At 44.1% G+C, this 22,161-nt stretch overlaps 1 protein-coding gene across 2 annotated transcripts in view; it reads left to right on the forward strand.

Moving 5' to 3' along the window:
- Window positions 1-22,161, forward strand: part of LOC126278434 (kinesin-like protein CG14535) — a 1,017,611-nt gene that overhangs the window by 857,996 nt on the left and 137,454 nt on the right. For both annotated transcript variants that reach the window (XM_049978552.1, XM_049978551.1), the window contains one exon: window positions 7,781-8,030. In XM_049978552.1, coding sequence (XP_049834509.1) covers window positions 7,781-8,030 — 250 coding nt within the window. The remainder of the gene's footprint in view (window positions 1-7,780; window positions 8,031-22,161) is intronic.

Genomic DNA, 22,161 nt, shown 5'->3' on the forward strand with positions numbered 1-22,161 from the left:
ATCCATATGGAGATTTTAGTACTCCAAAAGTTCATAATCCTTAAAGCATTGACCATAATTCTAGCACATATTGACGTCAACGATGTAGGCGTCTGCCTTACGACCCTTCTTGTAAACAGGAACGACGGCCGCTTTTTCCTTCAGTCGCCAAATACCCTTTCTTGTTCCAGCGATCTACGATAAACTGCTGCTACAAGGGGAGCAAATTCTTCCGCATAATCGTATAGGTAGACTCACATAGGTAGCGTATCTTATCCTGATGTCTTTCCCCTATTAAGCGGTTGTATTTTTTTTCCTATTCCGTGATAGTTTTTTCTCAATATCTGGCAATTCAACGATCGAACGATGATTGAAAGGAGGATTAATTTGAGATTTTCCACTGTGATACAATTTCGGAAGATCGTATTATTTCAGGCTTCTATCTCCCGTTTCGGTGCCAGTTTGTTCACTTGAGTGAATGAATAGAGGATTTCGAACGACTTATTGATTTTACGTAAGACCAATTCGCGGTGTTCCGCAAAAAAAATGGGAAAAAGGAGCAAATCGGGAAGAGGTGGAAGATGACGAGAGATTCGCTCTTCCTTCCACGCTTGGGACCGCTGTCAGCCAGAACTGCAAGGCTACTTAAAAATCCAACCTAAAAGCAGAATTCCTATCAACGCCTAAGAAGAAAAAGTAGTTTGGCTCGGCGAAAAATCCACCAAAATTGAACGTACGTGGGATATATACCAACACCTGCGAATGTGGTCACAAATACATTGGGCAAACACAGCGTTATATTTCGATACGGCGCGAGGAGCACTTCAGACATGTATCACTGGGACACAAAGAGAAATCAGCGATAGCGGATTATAGCTTCAAGGAAGACCATACCTTTGTCTGAGAACAGGAAGGTGCTATGCCGAGCAACTGACCATTTGTACAGAACTATAAAGGAATCTACTGAAATAAGGATTCACGGGAAACTCGTTAACAGTGGTGGAGGGTACCAACTGAGTATGTCATGGGATCCCGCGTTATCGGCAGTACGCACCCAGCGCAATCCAGCAGGCAAGACGCACCCGGAATGCCCTGACAGAGATGCAGATGGCGCATCCGGAATGCCCTGGCAGAGATGCGAACGGCGCGTCGACTATCCCCACCACTGTAACCTCACCCTCACCCTCTCTCCGCTCGCCGGCCAGGGAACGCCCAGCTACCCGTAGCCAGGTGGAGGGGGGTACAGCGATAGTACTGACTTGGCAGAAAATCCTAAGAAATTTTGGTCCTATGTCAAAGTGGTAGGTGGATCAAAACAAAATGTCCAGACACTCTGTGACCAAAATGGTACTGAAACCGAGGATGACAGACTAAAGGCCGAAATACTAAATGTCTTCTTCCAAAGCTGTTTCACAGAGGAAGACTGCACTGTGCTTCCTTCTCTAGATTGTCGCACAGTTGACAAAATGGTAGATATCGAAGTATACGACAGAGGGATAGAGAAACAATTAAAATCGCTCAAAAGAGGAAAGGCCGCTGGTCCTGATGGGATAACCAGTTCGAATTTACACAGAGTACGCGAAGGAACTTGCCCCCCTTCTTGCAGCGGTGTACCGTAGGTCTCTAGAAGAGCGAAGCGTTCCAAAGGATTGGAAAAGGGCACAGGTCATCCCCGTTTTCAAGAAGGGACGTCGAACAGATGTGCAGAACTATAGACCTATATCTCTAACGTCGATCAGTTGTAGAATTTTGGAACACGTATTATGTTCGAGTATAATGTCTTTTCTGGAGACTAGAAATCTACTCTGTAGGAATCAGCATGGGTTTAGAAAAAGACGGTCGTGTGAAACCCAGCTCGCACTATTCGTCCACGAGACTCAGAGGGCCTTAGACACGGGTTCACAGGTAGATGCCGTGTTTCTTGACTTCCGCAAGGCGTTTGACACAGTTCCCCACAGTCGTTTAATGAACAAAGTAAGAGCATACAGACTATCAGATCAATTGTGTGATTGGATTGAGGAGTTCCTAGATAACAGAACGCAGCATGTCATTCTCAATGGAGAGAAGTCTTCCGAAGTAAGAGTGATTTCAGGTGTGCCGCAGGGGAGTGTCATAGGACCGTTGCTATTCACAATATACATAAATGACCTGGTGGATGACATCGGAAGTTCACTGAGGCTTTTTGCAGATGATGCTGTGGTGTATCGAGAGGTTGCAACAATGGAAAATTGTACTGAAATGCAGGAGGATCTGCAGCGAATTGACGCATGGTGCAGGGAATGGCAATTGAATCTCAATGTAGACAAGTGTAATGTGCTTCGAATACATAGAAAGATAGATCCCTTATCATTTAGTTCAGTATAGCAGGTCAGCAACTGGAAGCAGTTAATTCCATAAATTATCTGGGAGTACGCATTAGGAGTGATTTAAAATGGAATGATCATATAAAGTAGATCGTCGGTAAAGCAGATGCCAGACTGAGATTCATTGGAAGAATCCTAAGGAAATGCAATCCGACAACAAAGGAAGTAGGTTACAGTACGCTTGTTCGCCCAATGCTTGAATACTGCTCAGCAGTGTGGGATCCGCACCAGATAGAGTTGATAGAAGAGATAGAGAAGATCCAACGGAGAGCAGCGCGCTTCGTTACAGGATCATTTAGTAATAGCGAAAGCGTTACGGAGATGATAGAAAAACTCCAGTGGAAGACTCTGCAGGAGAGACGCTCAGTAGCTCGGTACGGGCTTTTGTTAAAGTTTCGAGAACATACCTTCACCGAAGAGTCAAGCAGTATATTGCTCCCTCCTACGTATATCTCGCGAAGAGACCATGAGGATAAAATCAGAGAGATTAGAGCCCACACAGAAGCATACCGACAATCCTTCTTTCCACGTACAATACGAGACTGGAATAGAAGGGAGAACCGATAGAGGTACTCAGGGTATCCTCCGCCACACACCGTCAGGTGGCTTGCGGAGTATGGATGTAGATGTAGATGTAGTATAAATATTAGGGAAGAGTTGCCTAAATTGTACTTTTCGGATTTTATTTATTATAACGTATACACTAAGTTACCGAATCATGTAAACAATACCATTCTCAACTAAAGCACGTTGTTCTTGTCTGATTTAAAGAAAGGAAATCAGGAGAAAAACAAAAACACTACACTTAATTTTCTAAACATCAGAAAGTGGTACAAACTGGGAATCTGGTTACCTAACTTGCGCCAGTAGGTGCATTAATGGTACCACCCTTAGAAAGATGCCCCATAGCTTCAAGGCATGTACTAGCTTAAGGGAATGTTCCAAGTTTTAGTTTTGCATTACCAGCTACAATCATTAAAGTATCACTTTTTCACTCCTTTCCCTCCTCCTGCACACTTTCCATTTGATGCACAATTCGCATTTCAAGCATTTGATCCTTTTTTCCATGCGATCTTCCTAGCAGAACTTTTAAATCCATTCCTCTTTCTTACGACCGAGTTTCTGAGGTTACTTTCCCCGCAGTCTGAAAACCACTTCCTTCTCACAGGTGAAACTGTAGTTCTAGATTTCTTCTCCTTTGATCGCTTCACTTTTATTTTTTGCACCGTCTACCCGACAGTTCACAGGCGTCTTGGTTGCACCTTGAATTTTTCCTTGAAGCTTCCATCATTTCCCTCGAATTCGATGATATTTCTTGGATGGACACCTTCAGCCTACTTTTTGTCTCCCACTTGTTCTTCTACATTGATATTAGGGGGCAATCCGTTTCGTTATGTAGTTTCGAACATGAGTTTTCTTAAGCCTGATGTGATTAAACCGAACATCATTTCTTAAGATATAAGAACATGTCCTTCCAATTCGTTTTCAGCTTCGTTAGAAAACACTGTGTCGAAATTTTTTAAATCCCCTTTTGCATTTTTGTTTCTATTTAAATAATGCCTCTCAGTTGTTGCCTTAGTCACATTTTATATGTTTGCACATTCATTTAATCCATGATTCCCATTAAGAGATACTGTTACATTTGAATGCTTTTCATCTGCCGTCTACTTTCTACAACACCTTTCTATTGCCATGGTGTAGTAAAAAATAAGTATTTAATTAATTACTTAGCAGAATGAAAGTATTAGAAATTTCAGCACACCTTTATAAACATTATCTTGTACTGACAGTGTTAAAATCATTTTTACAACTCATTATACGAGCAAGTTCCTTAATTTGTAACGGTACAAAATCGGAAACTTAGAGCGGTACATTTTAGCCAACGTCGTCATTTTCTCTTCCTCAGTTTCCTAAAAACGAACTGCAACGAATGCAGACTCATGTCTGTCTAAAAATTAAAGTTATTCCATGTATATTCACCCATAAATAAAACATTACGTTGCCATTTACCTCATAATAGCAATTCTCTTCGTCATGTGCTCAAGAAGTTAAATAGAAACTACAATAATATCAATGCTCTCTTCAGATGATCTGATGCTCAAGACATAGAACTCATACCTGATAATATGATTCCAAGAACCACGTAGCTCACGCTGACGTGATTAAACGCCGGACAGCACAAGAGATATGAATTTTATAGTTCTGGTATAAATTAGTAGGCCGTACAATACAGGCTACTCTCCTCTACGGCTTCCGCAGTATCTCGACACTTCGCCATAAGATTATAAGTATGTAACACTATTCGGAACGTCGTGGTATTTGAACACCGCCACCCGGCTGAAAACTTGCGAGCTTTTCCTCAGTAGCATACGCCGGGAGAGTCTACATTCTCACGTATTAAATAACAGTATGACACATCATGTCGTAATGACATTGGTGTTCACCAAAGTTTTCGGGCGTTCAAATTCCAAAATAAGTCCAGAAAATAGCAACCCGAATAGTCTCTTCATCTGCTATAATCAAGTCGACCAAGATGCATGGTTCATCCAGCAAGTGGGGTGGAACTTGTAGTTATCCACATTTACAGCGTTCAGCAGTACCAATGTAGCCCAATTTCTCCGAATCTTGTTTACTCCGGAATACGCCCTTCATTATGTGGGTCAGGGCTTTCCAAGTAGTTTAAGGGAGTTTGAAATTCCCGGAAAACTCCTGCTTCGCGTTGTTCCATAAGCCTACTGGGTATGAGTTCCGCCAAATTTCTACTCGGCTTTTATTAGATGTTAAAGAGGTTACTTTGGCTGATTGTAAAGCAGTCTTTCCTGTCTCTTTCCGTCATTGCGGCAGAGGAATATGCACGAACGTAGTGTGTCTGAGCTCTCTCTCTTGCATTTGTTTTTCGACCTTCACAGGAGTCCTTCTCCATACTACTGGGACAGTTATGCCCGTAAGCTGATAGACTTGATTTACATTGATAGGGCTAAGATATTCTGTAATGATACGTCCTGTCTCGTTCAAGGCAACATACACTTGTTTTGCATGACTAGTATTTCGCCAGACTAGAGCCGCTATTTCCGCGGCGGAAAAATGCAGAGTCAGAACAGACGTACGGACTGTGTGTTGCGCTCTCAGTTTCCTGTTTTTTAACTTTCCGTATTATGTTGTTCCGTCTAAAGGCAGCCTTGAAATGTATCCTTATTGCGGGCGCGTAGTTCCTTTTTGGCACTCATGCCGTGTTCCTTATTGGCAAGTGTTCGCTCAAGCTTGACTTCCACCTACTTCATGTCAGAGCAACGTGAGTGGCGATGTCCTTTCAGTGTTACATTAAGTTCTCTCTTTGCCTCTTTGTTCTCCTTTTTTTAAGTAAGAAATATTACGATCGCCTCTAGAAAAGCCAGTCTCACAAGTTAACACCACGTTCAACAATGGTCGGAGCTGGCTAGGTCGCGAATGACGCTTAAATTTATTTATTTATTTTCATGCCATCATATGTGCGGTTTGCCATTTACCGCCTAAGGCAAAACTTGCTAACCACTGCAGAAAAGAGGACGGTATGCTGTAATTCCAGAGCCGGACGCAGTGGCTGAGCGGTTTTAGGCACTTCAGTCTTGCACCGCGCGCCTGCTACGGTCATCAGTCCCCTAGAACTTAGAACTATTTAAACCTAACTAACCTAAGGACATCACACATATCCATGCCCGAGGCAGGATTTGAATCTGCGACCGTAGCGGTCGCGCGGTTCGAGACTGAAGCTCTTACAACCTCTCGTCCACCACGGCCGGCTATGTTAAGGAATAAATACAATGTTATGAAAGGATAGATTGATACTTACCATGTAGCGTATATGTTGAATCAGAGATAGGCACAACAAAAAGACTGTCACACCAGAAAGCTTCCAAGAAAAAAGGCTTTCATCCGAATTTGACAACATACACACACTCGGGCAAACGCAACTCACACACACGTGACCAGCCTCCGGCTGCCGAGGCCAGACTCTGCGGATTCCAAACCGGCTATGCACAGCTAATAGCTGTAATTTTTACGATATATTCCTAAGAATCCAGTTTCGGACAACCTTGAAATGTTTCTTGACATCTTTATCCGTGTCCGAGATACACAAGTTCAAACTTGCTCTACTTGCACACGTAAAATACGGACGTAAATCCTATATGAGGAGTAAACGTAGTTTATAAAGTGACGTATCACGGAGAAAAATGCTGTGAAGTGTCTCCGTTATCGTCAGAAGGCTTCTGGGAACTCCATGTTGTAGCACAGAACCACATGTACAATTTTTGTGCACCTAAAATCCGGTCAGAGATGTAAAATTAGTTTTGCGTTATTTCAATTTCACATAACTAAATTATCAAAATTTTATTGGTCCATAAAGCTCTTTTCAGATGAGTGACATGCCCTGCTGTAAGGGAATCAGCGGAAAATACTCCTATCGGAGCACAAAAAAGACGAATATGCCTCTGTTAAAAGGACTCTTACTGAAAAGTGAGGTACTAGCTCCCTCGTTCCACTGCCCTCAGCACCTTTACAAATTTTCTGACAAATAATGGCATGTGTACATGTTCGCGCTTTTTTATGCTGATAGGGAAGGTGGTAGAGGCAGTGCGAAAGAGAGGGAACAGTAATAAATAGTGGAAGACAGCAGACTGGGGTTGTGGTATAGAAAGAGCGAAGGGGACAGCGGCAGTGTGAGAGAAAGAAACGAACAGAGACCCAGTGGAACGTAGTTCAAGTGACTGAACAGTGCTTGGAAAACAGTGAAGGAGGCTGTAACAGCGTGAGAGGAATAATGATAGATAAAGTCTATGACAATGACAGCGAGAGACTGTAGCAGTCGGAAGGAATGAATGAGATGGAACCAGTAAGAGAGAGCAAGAGGGAGATAATGAGAGTGAAAGGAGACAGCAGTAGTAGCAGTACAGAACGAAGCAGACAGTGGTTTTGACACAGGAGACAGTCACAAAGAGACAAACGAAAAAATGGTAATGAGTTGGGTTGAATCAGTGAGTAAAAATGGACAATTGGGTGTGTAGGAATATCAGCTGGTTATAGTTAGTGGAACTTGTAGGAGTGAGAGATGAGTTGCATGTTAAAAAGGGGTTTTACATGCCAAAATATTTGGAAAAAATTGTAAAGGTGCTGAGGAAAGTAGGATGAGACAGCTGGTACCCAACTTTTCAGTCAGAATCTTTTAAACAGTAGTATGTTCGCCTTTTTTGTGCTCTGATAGTAGCATTTTTTCTCTTTGAAGAAATTTGTGGCCTCTAATCCTCGCCAAATTGAGGCCATTATCAAGGATGGAGATATTAGTGCAATGTCTGCTGGGGGGTAACTAATTTTTGTTGTTCCGCCGCGCTTATACTGAATATGGGTATTTGCAGGAAAACAAGCCTTTATGTTCGTGAGCCAATGTACACGTTTGCTTGCAGGGCGGCGCAGCGGCTGTCGCATTCGCGCTACTCGCACCACCACGGCCACCACCACCACCAGCAACAGCAGCACCAGCTGCAGCTGCAGCAGTTCCATCAGCAGCAACTACAGCAGCAGCAGCAACAACAACAGCAACAGCAACAGGCGGCGGCCACCAGCTTCTACGAGGTGCTCCGAGGGTCCCCACCACCGCTTCCAGCCGCGCTACTGCGCAGGCTCGGGGCCAAAGAGGCCCCAGCTGTCGGGAAGGTAAGCGCGGGATAGCCTGTTCATACAAAAGGCACTTGCAGGGGATGAGCAAAAATATGGACACACCAAATTCATTATTATGCCTAAGAAGGTGTAGGGAAGCCATTGTCATTCAAAACAGCTTCCATTAGTCTCGGGATGGATAAATACAAGTTTTGTATGGTTTTCAAGGTAATATCATACCATTCTTCCTGAAAAATGTGGAAATCTCAGGTAGATAGCGATAACGCACCCTTCTCCCCAAAGTCCACCATACATTTCCAGAAAGCTTTTGACACCGTTCCTCACAAGCGACTTCTAGTCAAGCTGCGGGTCTATGGGGTATCGTCTCAGTTGTGCGACTGGATTCGTGATTTCCTGTCAGGAAAGTCGCAGTTAGTAGTAATAGAGTAAAACTGAAGTGATAACAGATGTTCCCCAGGAAAGTGTCCTGGGACCTCTGCTGTTCCTGATCTATATAAATGACCTGGGTGACAATCTGAGCAGTTCTCTTAGACTGTTCGCAGATGATGCTGTAATTTACCGTCTAGTAAGGTTATCCGAAGACCAGTATCAGTTGCAAAACGATTTAGAAAAGATTGCTGTATGGTGTGGCAGGTGGCAGTTGACGCTAAATAACGAAAAGTGTGAGGTGATCCACACGAGTTCCAAAAGAAATCCGTTGGAATTCGATTACTCGATAAATAGTACAATTCTGAAGGCTGTCAATCCAACTAAGTACCTGGGTGTTAAAATTACGAACAACTTCAGTTCGAAAGACCACATAGATAATATTATGGGGAAGGCGAGCCAAAGGTTGCGTTTCATTGGCAGGACACTTAGAAGATGCCACAAGTCCACTAAAGAGACAGCTTACACTACACTCGTTCGTCCTCTGTTAGAATATTGCTGCACGGTGTGGGATCCTTACCAGGTGGGATTGATGGAGGACATAGAAAGGGTGCAAAAAGGGGAGCTCGTTTTGTATTCTCACGTAATAGTGGAGAGAGTGTGGCAGATATGATACGCGAGTTGGGATGGAAGTCATTAAAGCATAGACGTTTTTCGTCGCGGCGAGATCTATTTACGAAATTTCAGTCACCAACATTCTCTTCCGAATGCGAGAATGTTTTGTTGACCCCAACCTACATAGGTAGGAATGATCATCAAAATAAAATAAGGGAAATCAGAGCTCGAACAGAAAGGTTTAGGTGTTCGTTTCTCCCTCGCGCTGTTCGGGAGTGGAATGGTAGACAGATAGTATGATTGTATTTCGATGAACCCTCTGCCAAGCACTTAAATGTGAATTGCAGAGTAATCATGTAGAAGGCTCAATAATATTGACACCTGGTGACCAGAGGAGAGGAGATAATTCATCCTTCAACTCACAAAACCAGTCAAGGGGATTCAAGCTGTGTGAACAGAGGTCCCTGTGGTCTTAGAACACAGCATCACCATAGGGGAACAAAAATAGTACAGTTGGATGGACCCTGAAAGACAAAAGGGTCACATAATCCTTGGCAATAATGTGACCTTACACAGTAACCATAGGATGCATGCTATACCACCTTATGACTGCCAAAATCGTCACGAACGCCCGCCGTTCTCCACTCTTGAGAAGTAAACTCGGCCAGGAGTTGAAAACAGTGTGAAAAAAGACACGTCCATTGTTATATAGTCTATGTTTTATGGTTCTGGCAGCACGCTTTCTTATTACTAGGGTTTACGTAACTCAAGTGGTTTTGGATTTCCAACTCACCCTGCAATTCTCTGCTTGTGGCGCTCGCTTGGGGCTCACAGGGTTCGCAAGTGCAACATTCAGTTCTGCGATCACTTTTGCAGCTGTCGTCCTCTCATTTTTCGTCACAATCCTCTTCAGTGACGGACTGCCACGATCATTCAACATACAATATTTCCCCATTATGACTTAGATGACGATACTTTCCCTCTTTTCCTGTATGCAGTATAATTCTTCGATAAGGTGCCTCTTCAATCATCAAACACTTCAACTACGCTGGTTAGGTAAGCACCCTTCATACGGACTTCAACAATTTACTAAAGGTAGAATTCACTTAGCTCCGACATAATGCACTCAGAACTACAAAGACACTGTTCTGACCATGACTGACACTTGCAACGTATTGAGGACATCACAAGGTGCAGTTTGTGGTCAAATACAAGCAGCGCAACCTGCAGTCTTGGCTAGAAACTGCGTTTATAATCAAGCAAACATCCTCTCGGTATTACCTATTTTTGTCCAACTCCTGGAGCTGCTGGGAATTAAAGCGTATCGTGGTGTACACCAACTAATTCTCTCCTAGTATTATGTCATTCATTTTCAGCTTACTTGGTGTAACGTGGTGCTACAGAAGAATGCATGGGTAGATCGCATAGCTAATGAGGAGGTACTGAATAGAATTGGGGAGAAGAGGAGTTTGTGGCACAACTTGACAAGAAGAAGGGACTGGTTGGTAGGACATGTTCTGAGTAGAGATGGGAAAACTCGTTCATCCTTGGGAACTAGTTCACTGCTGAACCGTTCATTTTTACTCGTTCATCGTTCATTTGTGCTTGGTATATGGTTCTTATGAAAAACTGAAAACTAGTAGTGTAGGTGACTGAATGATGGAGGACACCAAGAGGGGGCACTTGCCTCCCCCCTGGAGTATAGAGTTTTTATTCATTACAGAATTCTTACACACGTTTAGAAGTAATTTCTGTGATTCTACAGAACCACTCGTTTAGCCAACCGTAGCGTTGTGTGGCTGATCGCAGGGAAATAACATAGGGTGGCGCACGGAAAACCGGCCCCGAGTACAGACTCCTAGCCAATTACGGACGATGTGTTGCCCGTTACGAGCAGATACAACAAACAGACAAGAACATGAAAATCTCACGCGACGCACATGGGCCATAGCTCATGTAGTCTTGTAAACCTGTTGGTGGCTGTTTCCCCACCTAATAGACCACAAGGGTCTTGTATAAAATTCTTCGTTTCGACTTCCACTACATAGCTATGCCTCGTTGTAAACCATAATCATTTACACCCTATACATACTTCACGTTGTCTCTGAGTTCGTAGGCGAAGTTGAGACTTTATGGAAGTATAAAATAAAATTTGGTTTTCTCATACTTGCGTCACACGCTTAGTAAAAATTATGTTTTTATGTTGCATTGTTAAAGTTAATGCAGCAATAATAATTAAGTTCTCAGTAATAAAGTTTTTGGTTTGAAAGCTCCTTCTGAACAAATGTTTTTGAGATAATAAGTAAATACGATTTTATGGCAATCTATGTCTTTTCAAAGGGAGAGGCACCGCTTCTCCTACTGAGCCAAAATGACCCACAACGCACTTTTTTTTTTAAAAAGAAACCAAACTAGCAGGTAATGCAAATTGGAAACAACCAAACTTAAAAATAATTAGAGCCTTCCTAAATGTAATGTTTTGTGTATGAAAGATACACGAAAATCGTTTTATATGAATTTTCTTACACTAAAACTTAAGCAAATAATTGAAAGTTAGCTGCTAAATCAAGTCGATGAAACCAAAAAATATATGAACAACAAATAAAACTTGCCTTGCAAGAACAGTTTTGAACACATGTAAAATAGGGGAGCGCAGTGAACGAAACGAACAACTGGATACTGAACTAACTAGGGGCAGTCGGCAGTGGAACTGAGACAGGCGGTCATGTGAAGAACGACGAGTGCGGCCGGGGAGACCGAGACTGAGACGAGCACGCGACCGAGGCTGGAAGGAGAACTGCCGAAGTGAACGCCGCGACCGAAGTGAACTATGAACCGATCGTTCCTCGTTCCCGGGAACTAGAAGTAGACCGCAGCGACCGAAGTGAACTATGAACCGATCGTTCCTTGGAATTCGTTCCTCGGTCCTTTCGTTCATCTTGGTGAACCGTTCCTTTGCACCTGTTCGTTTGCGAACTACCCATCTCTAGTTCTGAGGTATCAAGGGATCGCAAATTTAGCATTGTGGGGCAGCGAGGAGGGTAAAAATCGTAGAGGGAGACCAAGAGATGAATACGCTAAGAAGATTCAGAAGGATGTAGGTTGCAGTAAGTACTGGGAGATAAAGATGCTTGCACAGGATAGAGTAGCATGGAGAGCTGCTTTAAACCAGTCTCTGGAGTGAAGACCACAACAACAACAACATTTATGGCATGTAGCCTATCTTTTGGCTATCCTCGGAGCGAGGCAACTGAATGAGCGTAATTTTCCATATTTTTTTTTCTTTAACTCCATTTACAGCCCCCCGTGGCGTCGGACTTAAATATTTTTTTACAAGATTATTTTCATGGAACGTAATTTCTCTTTGTTACGAGCATGAGATGTGGGGAGTATTGGGGAGGGTATTCCTTGCATAACTGTGATTATCATATCCTCGGATACCTTAGACGTCGCCGTACATTTTTATTATTGCATGAATAATTCAGATTCTTTACACGTAAACGAATATCTGAATATATCACTGGACGCAATGCCACATTGATGTAGCTGTTTATAAAATTACAATTAAGGGAAGGAATTGTTCAGAAGAATATTACGCTAGTGTGACAATCACCAGCAATGCACATGCTTTGTTGCATGCTGCTCACGTGAGCACAGCGTGGAACGCAGGCAGAGGCAACCATTTGAAGGGGCACGACTTCAGTGTGAGTCGGACAGCAGCAGTTAGACGACAGAGTTGGTTATGGATGTTGTGGGAGTGCAACCAGAGAACTGATAAAATTAGCATTTGACAGAGGATGTTTAGGGTACAAGAATGACACGAATACTAAAAGTAGAATAATGAGAAAGTTACCGAAGTTACTTGAGTGTTCGAAGAAGCCTCTGACATGATTGACCAAAAATGTGCAATCGGCACTAGTTCTGTACATAACAGTTGATGCTGACAAGCAAAGCGAACAACAATAATTTACAAATAGAAAAAGGACTAGTGCTGTGGCGACAAGTGCAGCAGCCGCCAACGGCTACCCGCACAACATACAACGCAGCGGCGGTACTCTTTCTTTCTTTACTTATTTCTATTTTTTAATCTCATTTTGTTCGTTTTTCGTTCGTTTCATCTGCGCGGGGCGGACGTCGCAAGACTGCCGTTTCAGTTCGTCGTTGATCCATTAACTCAGTTTTTTTTTATTGCAGAGGGCAACTAACCCTCTGACCGATTACGCTGAGCTACCGTGAATCCAACCAGCTTACCAGCAGCTCAACAGAGGGCGACACCAGTGGTCGGGACAGCAGCAGCTCCAAGGCGCGCGAGCGGCCCCGAACAGCGCGCGCAGGCCGAACTACACTCCTGGAAATGGAAAAAAGAACACATTGACACCGGTGTGTCAGACCCACCATACTTGCTCCGGACACTGCGAGAGGGCTGTACAAGCAATGATCACACGCACGGCACAGCGGACACACCAGGAACCGCGGTGTTGGCCGTCGAATGGCGCTAGCTGCGCAGCATTTGTGCACCGCCGCCGTCAGTGTCAGCCAATTTGCCGTGGCATACGGAGCTCCCTCGCAGTCTTTAACACTGGTAGCATGCCGCGACAGCGTGGACGTGAACCGTATGTGCAGTTGACGGACTTTGAGCGAGGGCGTATAGTAAGCATGCGGGAGGCCGGGTGGACGTACCGCCGAACTGCTCAACACGTGGGGCGTGAGGTCTCCACAGTACATCGATGTTGTCGCCAGTGGTCGGCGGAAGGTGCACGTGCCCGTCGACCTGGGACCGGACCGCAGCGACGCACGGATGCACGCCAAGACCGTAGGATTCTACGCAGTGCCGTAGGGGACAGCACCGCCACTTCCCAGCAAATTAGTGACACTGTTGCTCCTGGGGTATCGGCGAGGACCATTCGCAACCGTCTCCATGAAGCTGGGCTACGGTCCCGCACACCGTTAGGCCGTCTTCCGCTCACGCCCCAACATCGTGCAGCCCGCCTCCAGTGGTGTCGCGACAGGCGTGAATAGAGGGACGAATGGAGACGTGTCGTCTTCAGCGATGAGAGTCGCTTCTGCCTTGGTGCCAATGATGGTCGTATGCGTGTTTGGCGCCGTCCAGGTGAGCGCCACAATCAGGACTGCATACGACAGAGGCACACAGGGCCATCACCCGGCATCATGGTGTGGGCAGCGATCTCCTACACTGGCCGTACACCTCTGGTGATCGTCGAGGGGACACTGAATAGTGCACGGTACATCCAAACCGTCATCGAACCCATCGTTCTACCATTCCTAGACCGGCAAGGTAACTTCCTGTTCCAACAGGACAATGCACGTCCGCATGTATCCCGTGCCACCCAACGTGCTCTAGAAGGTGTAAGTCAACTACCCTGGCCAGCAAGATCTCCGGATCTGTCCCCCATTGAGCATGTTTGGGACTGGATGAAGCGTCGTCTCACGCAGTCTGCATGTCCAGCACGAACGCTGGTCCAACTGAGGCGCCAGGTGGAAATGGCATGGCAAGCCGTTCCACAGGACTACATCCAGCATCTCTACGATCGTCTCCATGGGAGAATAGCAGCCTGCATTGCTGCGAAAGGTGGATATACACTGTACTAGTGCCGACATTGTGCATGCTCTGTTGCCTGTGTCTATGTGCCTGTGGTTCTGTCAGTGTGATCATGTGATGTATCTGACCCCAGGAATGTGTCAATAAAGTTTCCCCTTCCTGGGACAATGAATTCACGGTGTTCTTATTTCAATTTCCAGGAGTGTATTTCCTGTCTCCGGCAAAAGTACGTTTGAGCCAATAAAACGGAAGTTTCATTCCCCAAGCCGACTATTTAGGACCACGCCAGCACTGCCAGCGCAGCCAGCCTAATCGGGAACACGTTGCCTAGACGACGCGCTACCACGCTCAGCTTTTCTACTCTCCGCCGTCACCTTTAAGTGGGACTTAACCAACGGGACGCCGCCTAGGGGAGAGGACTTGATATTCTGTTGTTGCTACATCTAACACATTTTGAAAATGTCGGACTTAGAGGCATTATAATAAACTTCATTCATACAGACTAAAGGAGTCATCCTGTGACTGGTATTTCTAGAACTCAGTTTATCTGAGCTTTCACTCAGTGAATAATGTTTCGTTGTCTCTCCTTTTCCTTCAGAAGTTAGTTCTGTGTTAATGCCAGACATGTGAGCCTATTTCTTGTGTTGCCAATAAAACTGTTTAAAAGTATATTTGTTGGACGTTTCTTGTGATATAACTGAAGTAAGGGACAAATCGGGTTTTGGGTTTCTTCTTTAATTTAATCATCTTCACACAAAAACCACAGCTCGAAAATTTGCAGTGACGTCACCCTGAAAACGAGCGACACATTCAACCAGGGATCGCCGCCAGGTTGCAGTTAAAACAGAGCACATTACTGGCAAGTTCTGGAAAGCATCACTTCAAATATAGAAGACAGATCAAGATGCACTTTAACATAAAAACTATGGATTCATTGCTCAAGAATAGACACTGTAAGTCAGATTCTTTCGCGAATGCTCGTCCACACATGGCAAGTGTCTATATGAACTGTCTGCGTGATATTGAGGTACTCCCAGGGCCAACAAGGCTCCCAGGTCTGTCCTCGGTAGGACGTATTGGACTAGCACAGACAGCAACTCCATGCCGCTGCTATTATCCAGGATATCAAAGGACAGTTTCAACAACTGAGGGCTGGCTTCCTTGGGAGAGAATACAATGGCTTTATGACACCATTCTCAATGAATCAGTGAATGCATCCAAGCCAGAAGGGTGCTACTCCAAACTTGTAAGTGGGCTCATACTGCAGCTCTTTTTAAATCTGACTCGATATATAATCACCGGAATAAAATCACATTTCCTCTTTAACCCATTTAGTTTCATTTCGTTTCTTCCTTTTCTTTTTTGGGTTCCTCAAGTTTTTTGTCAGGCAGTGTGCATTGCGAGGTAGGGTCTACCTGATAGGTGGCGTGGCGTGTTGGAGACAAGTGGGATGCCTGCTGCTGGGTAAAGATACTTTGGTTTCGAGCCTTCATTTGACGTTGTATGGGGCGGGAACTATAGAGTAGGTTGTGATTGTAAGAAACGAATAGGCTCATGTCCTGATAGGAGAAAGTGACTGAAATTACGTTGGGAAACGACATGGAGTGTATGGAGACGAACTCAAAGTGAGATGTGTGACAGAGATATGGCAGCAGTTCAGGGTTTTCAAAGACAATGAAGGTATGAAAAGCAGAGGTGTTCTAGGCATCAGGGAAGGTGTGACACCTAATGAGCTGTTAGGTGACAGTAGGTAGTCGGATATGCAAAGTGAGGCGAAATGCATGTCGTTCCAAGATTTGGAGGATGTGAAAATATTTCAGAGTGGAAGTCCCAGCTATACTGGCATAGGCAATGCTGTGGCAGATGACGGTTTTATACGTACGGGTATCGATGATGACCATGAGATTTAATCCCCATGTTCGGTCGGTTAGTAGTTTGAGTCCGCAGCTCGTGGTCTAGTAGCTAGCGTTCCTGCCTCTGGATCACGGGGTTCTCGGTTCTATTCCCAGACTGGTCGAGGAATTTATCCACCCGGGGCCTATAAATTTGTATAGTCCTCATCATTTCATCATCATCTTTTTCCTGTTGAGCATCTACTCCGTAATGAAGCGATATCATGGTATAACCTGCCTTTTTTCCGGGGCGATTATATCGTTTTATCAATAGTTTGCCTTTAAATTTTAGAACGTCTACAATTTGTTTCATCCGCTTTTTGTTTGCTACTGTCCCATCATTTCTCCCATTTCTTAGAATGAGGAATCCTGCGTAATTTATGGCAGATGCTGTATTAATCTATCTTGCTTTCAGGGCTAAACCTTCACAGTCGGCCATTTCATACCTCCTCGTCGCTGGTGAATTGAGAGCTACATTTCACTTGTAGCCGTATCATTTCCTGGCTGCGTCGGTGTACTAGCCCTTGGGCTTTTGTAGAAGCCAGAGCTGTTTTTCGGTAGCCAGAGAAAGGGGCTTTGTTAAGTTAGAAGTGGTGAGCCGGTCTTTCTGTAAATATTCTAAATGGGTTACGGTCGGTGTGTACGATGGTGGCTTAAGGATGAGTGATTTTCCCATGGTGGTAAGTGTTTCCAGCTGCTCTCGTAAATGAACTTTGAAAAGCCCTGATGGGAAGCAAGTACTTCGAAGAGGAGGGTTATTGGTGTGAATAGGGAATGATCGTGATAGCTCGTCCTGCATCTGTCCCTGAGGCTGCCTGGCTTAGGCATAAATGCTAAAACAATATCGTGGAGCAGGCTTGGAACTCATGAGATCAGGAGTTGACGAGAAGCCCACGAAAGTGTAGGAAGACAGTTGTGGGTCTATTTTGGAGGAGGTGGTATTTTAATTATCTCCTGTATTAAGTCATGGTTGAGAGATTTTAGTGATTAATGATGCTGATCTGTCTGTGCAGAGTTTTGATTGCACTCAGATGTGTTCCCCTTAGTTAGAATGGATTTAAGATGAAGCTGCCACGTACGGCAGTTTAGTTATCGTGCAAGTGCTTGGCTGAAAGAGACTGCATAGCAGAGCATTGACCCATTAGGTAGATGGAAGTGGAATTTAAAAAACTAGGTGGACATAGGCTAATAGCAAGCAATAAATTCTGTCTGTTGCCGTGGAAACTTGAAGTGTGGTGTTTTAGTGTGCATATTTTTCTTGCTTTTTGTTTATGTAGAAGATTATCAGCGGGCGGTGCGAGATACCAACTGGCGGTGGTGTAGTATCTGTTTGCAATCCACTTCTGCCAGTCTGGTGCTCGTATCTGAATCTTTTGAAAGCAGCTTCATTGCTGCAGGGCATTTTTGTGAGTGGTGTAGGGGTAGTGGTAATCCAAATACTTTCCCGCGGATCAAAGCGACGCTTGCTGTCCTACTTTAGTCGGGTTCGATAGTGCAGAGCAATAATCCGGGTAAGCCAATAACCGTTTCTGACTGAAGCTGTGGAGCAGTAGTAAGTAATGTGTGTCGCTCGTGCGCCTCACAACGCTAATAAGGCTGGTGGGCTCCTGCCGCGGCCGCTAGCTGAACTTGGTGCAATACCACGGAATTTCTGGCAATGAGACGGAAAGAACGATTCACACTCCAGTAGCTTAGCCTGCAATTCGGTCGTGCAAAGTCACCCCCAGTTACTAACGTAAGTAATGTACATTACGAAATACACTGACGGGTAAAAAGATTCTTAGACGAAGAAGGGGTTGTGCGAGATAAACTACAATTAGGCGTGTTTCTACAACTGAAAGATGATTTCTATTCAGAGTTCACGTCAGTCGAGTAAGAGTAGCGCTAGCAGTGCCATATCAGAGTGCAAATCAAGTTTGCTTTAAATACGCGCTGTATCTATCGTCAGCGTTAGTTATCTTTGGTCTGGACGTATTGAGTTGATGTTAATCAAGAATGCGTGTAAGAGAATGAAGACGCCATTAACAACAACTCGCTGAATGAGGTCGTGTGAGACGGCTACCAGAAGCTGAATGTTCCTTCCACAGTAACGCAGGACGACTTGTCAGTAATGTGATCATCGTACATGATTGCTGGCAGTGATGGCCGTGGGAGGTACGGTCGTGACAAGACCGGTCTACGGGCGGCCAGGAGACAACCGAGTGAGCAGACTGTCGTGTTCGGCGTATGCCTGTGCTGCACCATACTGCGTCTGCAGCAGCATTTCGAGCAGCGGTTGGCACCACAGTGACACAACGGTTACAAATCCGTTACTTCAAGGACAGCTTATAACATTCGCTTGCTGTGACACAAACCAGTGTTACCCTCTGGGAGGATTTTTAAACTTGACTCTGCGTGTGTCTAATGGATGAAGGTGTTGGACATTAATTTTGAAGATATTGTAATTAATAGAAAAACTAAACAGGCTTGTAGTTTGGGGATAGCGAAAGTAGTAAAGTTCATATACGAATGAAAAATTGAACGGTCGCCAGCCCAATGACGCACATTAATTTGAAATATTATGTTCAAGAAAACTGAACATTAGTTGTTGTAGTAACTTTCGTTAGAATTCACTTTGAATAGCACACTGGATACACACGTATACAGGGCAATCTAAGTTGAAGGTGACAGTAATTACCATTAATGCACAAACTAGTAATCATAGTAAGCAAATGGTACCCAACTCATAATAATAACAGTTACAATCATTATGTGACTCAGTATTGAGATTTACTGCCGCCCGGTGTGGCCGAGCAGTTCTAGGCGCTACAGTCTAGAACCGGCCGACCGTTCCGGTCGCTGGTTCGAATCCTGCCTCGTGCATGGATGTGTGTGATGTCTTTAAGTTAGTTAGGTTTAAGTAGTTCTAAGTTCAAGGGGACTGATGACCACAGAAGTTAAGTCCCATCGTGCTCAGAGCCATTTGAGATGTTACTTCAGGAAACACTGAACTAAAGCTGTACATGGAGGGGCTTCAGACTTAACTGACATATAAATACCACAAATAAAAGTAAATAATACCACAATTACACTGTTTATACTCACATTTATAGAAATGTATCAGATTTCTTTAGCAGCAATAATGTCCCAATTATCTTTCTAATGTGAGAAGAATATGTGGGCAACCATAAACTGATACTGTACCATTAGTCAAACTCTATGATTATTTCAGTAGTAAGATTCAGTTAAACTAAATTTAATTCTTAGCCTCACTTGGAGTAGTTTGTTTTCATCCTCCAAAGCAAATTACCCAACACTGAGCTCGACTGAACTCAAAAAATCGTTTATGATAGCAATCAATGCTAAATTAGGTTTGAAGTAAGTTTAGCTTACGTGCCTTTTTCATCACTTGTGAAGCAGGTATTTCAGACAGCAACATTTCCACAGTCTGGCACTGAATGTTTGCACATTTAATACACAGAATTAAATTACTAGTTTGTTTGAAACAGGATGCTCGGTTTTCTGAACACTTAAGAGGCGATCCTGTGTAGGTTCATGATAGGATAAAGATACGTTTCTAAACATAGGTTTATAGCACTTGGATTATTATTAAATCACTCACACACATTAACTGGCCCATGTTCTGATACATGTCTGTGTGCATGAAGCTGGTGCAGCAATGGCGACGTAGTGGTGGCAAGCGACGTGGCGGCTGACTGTACTCACGGCTCTTGATGTCTGAATGCCCTGTACAATTTCTTCTTGGCGACAGATTTTTAACGTGTTAGGGCCACTCCTTATTGCCGAAAGTTCCATGCAACAGCCAAATTCACATCCGAGGCAAAATTCTTTGCAAAACGTCTTCGAAATGCCTCCCTTGGCACCGTCAATGTATACCGTGCAGTGGCTAACCACTGATGCGTACCGTTCCCACCAAGGAGCCGCACAGTTCGACCGCCAAAATCACCTTTTACATCGCTTCGAGCCACTTCCTTTGCAGAGGGACTTCCCTACATCTTTTACGTTGTACAATACAAGTGTCCTAAGCATGAACCAGCTTCCAATATACAATATTTTCTTTATAAACATACATACGAGGTGCAACAATAAAGTAATGAGACTAATGTGAAAAAAGGTTGCTTACCGTTTTAGTCAAGTTTAGTGTTATCTCCTTCAGAGTAGTTACCTTCTGATTGCACACACTTTTTCCAGCGCTTCTGCCATAGATGGTATCATTTCTGGAACCCATCTTCTGTAATATCCTCCAAGACCCTTGTCACAACTTTTTGGACATCTTGTGTTGTTTGAAAATGGTGTCCCTTAACCGCCATTTTGACTCTTGGAAATAGAAAAAAGTCGCACGGAGCGATATCTGGTGAATAAGGTGGGTGTGGTAGTACTGAAATTTGTTTTGAGGTTTAAAACTGCTGTACTGACAGAGCAGTATGGGATGCGCATTATCGAGATGAAGAATCCAATTATTACTTAGAAACCGTTTCCCGATTGATGTTCAGTTTTTCTTCAATCATTTTCGCGGATAATCGTCGATCAGATCGTACGAGTTCACGCACTCTGGCCAAGTTGACATCCGTCAGTGAGGTTGATGGTCGTCCACTGTGGTCTTCATCTTCAACATTCGTTCTGCCTTCACTAAACATTTTATGCCAAAGAAAAACTTCAGCTCTTGACATAATCTCCTCTCCAAAAGTCTTCTGAAGCTCACCGTAAGTTGTCGTCCCGTTTTCGCACAATTTAACGCAAAAGAAATGGCATATCGTTGCGCAATATTATGCGGTTCCCTTGCCATGACGAGAGACACAAACGCGTGTTATTAGAGCACAACTCACGACTGATCAGTTGCATCGATGTGCTGCTTGGACTAGCAGCAGCTTATAGACTAAGGTCAAAGATATTGTGCCTACGCAAGCCTGCAAGGTTTCGACAGCTTGCAAAGAAAATCACTCTCATTACTTTGTTGCCGCACCTCGTATAACATTTCATTATTTTAAACATTATTTAGTTTTTTTCCATATATACATTACAAAGTTTGGCCCTGAGCACTATGGGACTTAACATCTATGGTCATCAGTCCCCTAGAACTTAGAACTACTTAAACCTAACTAACCTAAGGACAGCACACAACACCCAGTCATCACGGGGCAGAGAAAATCCCTGACCCCGCCGGGAATCGAACCCGGGCGTGGGAAGTGAGAACGCTATACATTACAAAGTTTAAATTTCCTTTCACAAATAAATGACCTTAAGTAACAAAGAACAAACAGATACACCGATACATAGTATAAATCTACTTCTGATCGATACAGGTGTTACAATCTCAGAGTTACACGCCTGTAGCGTGCATTCCTCTCACCCCAGACCACTGACGTTAGCGACTTCAGTGGTGTCAGACGAGAGCTCATTAGAGGGCAAGATCAGTTGCGTTTTCTAATGAAAGCCGATTCTACCTCAGTGCTAGTGATGGCCGCATGTTACTCAGAAATAGGCCAGGAGAGCGCTTGTAACTATGCAATATGCCTGCTAGACACACTGGACCTACATCTGGAGTTATGACAGCAGGAGCACTCTCATGGATATCCCAAGCACCCTGACTGCAAATTCGTGCGTTAGACTGGTGATACGACCTGTTGAGCTGCCATTCATTAACAGCAATCTAGTGGGTGTTTTCCAACAGGATAACTCTCGCCCACCTACATCTGTTGTAACCCAACGTGCTGTACAGTGTGTCGACATGTTG

Source organism: Schistocerca gregaria, chromosome 6 (genome assembly GCF_023897955.1).
Source record: "Schistocerca gregaria isolate iqSchGreg1 chromosome 6, iqSchGreg1.2, whole genome shotgun sequence".
In the NCBI taxonomy this organism is placed as follows: Eukaryota; Metazoa; Arthropoda; class Insecta; order Orthoptera; family Acrididae; genus Schistocerca; species Schistocerca gregaria.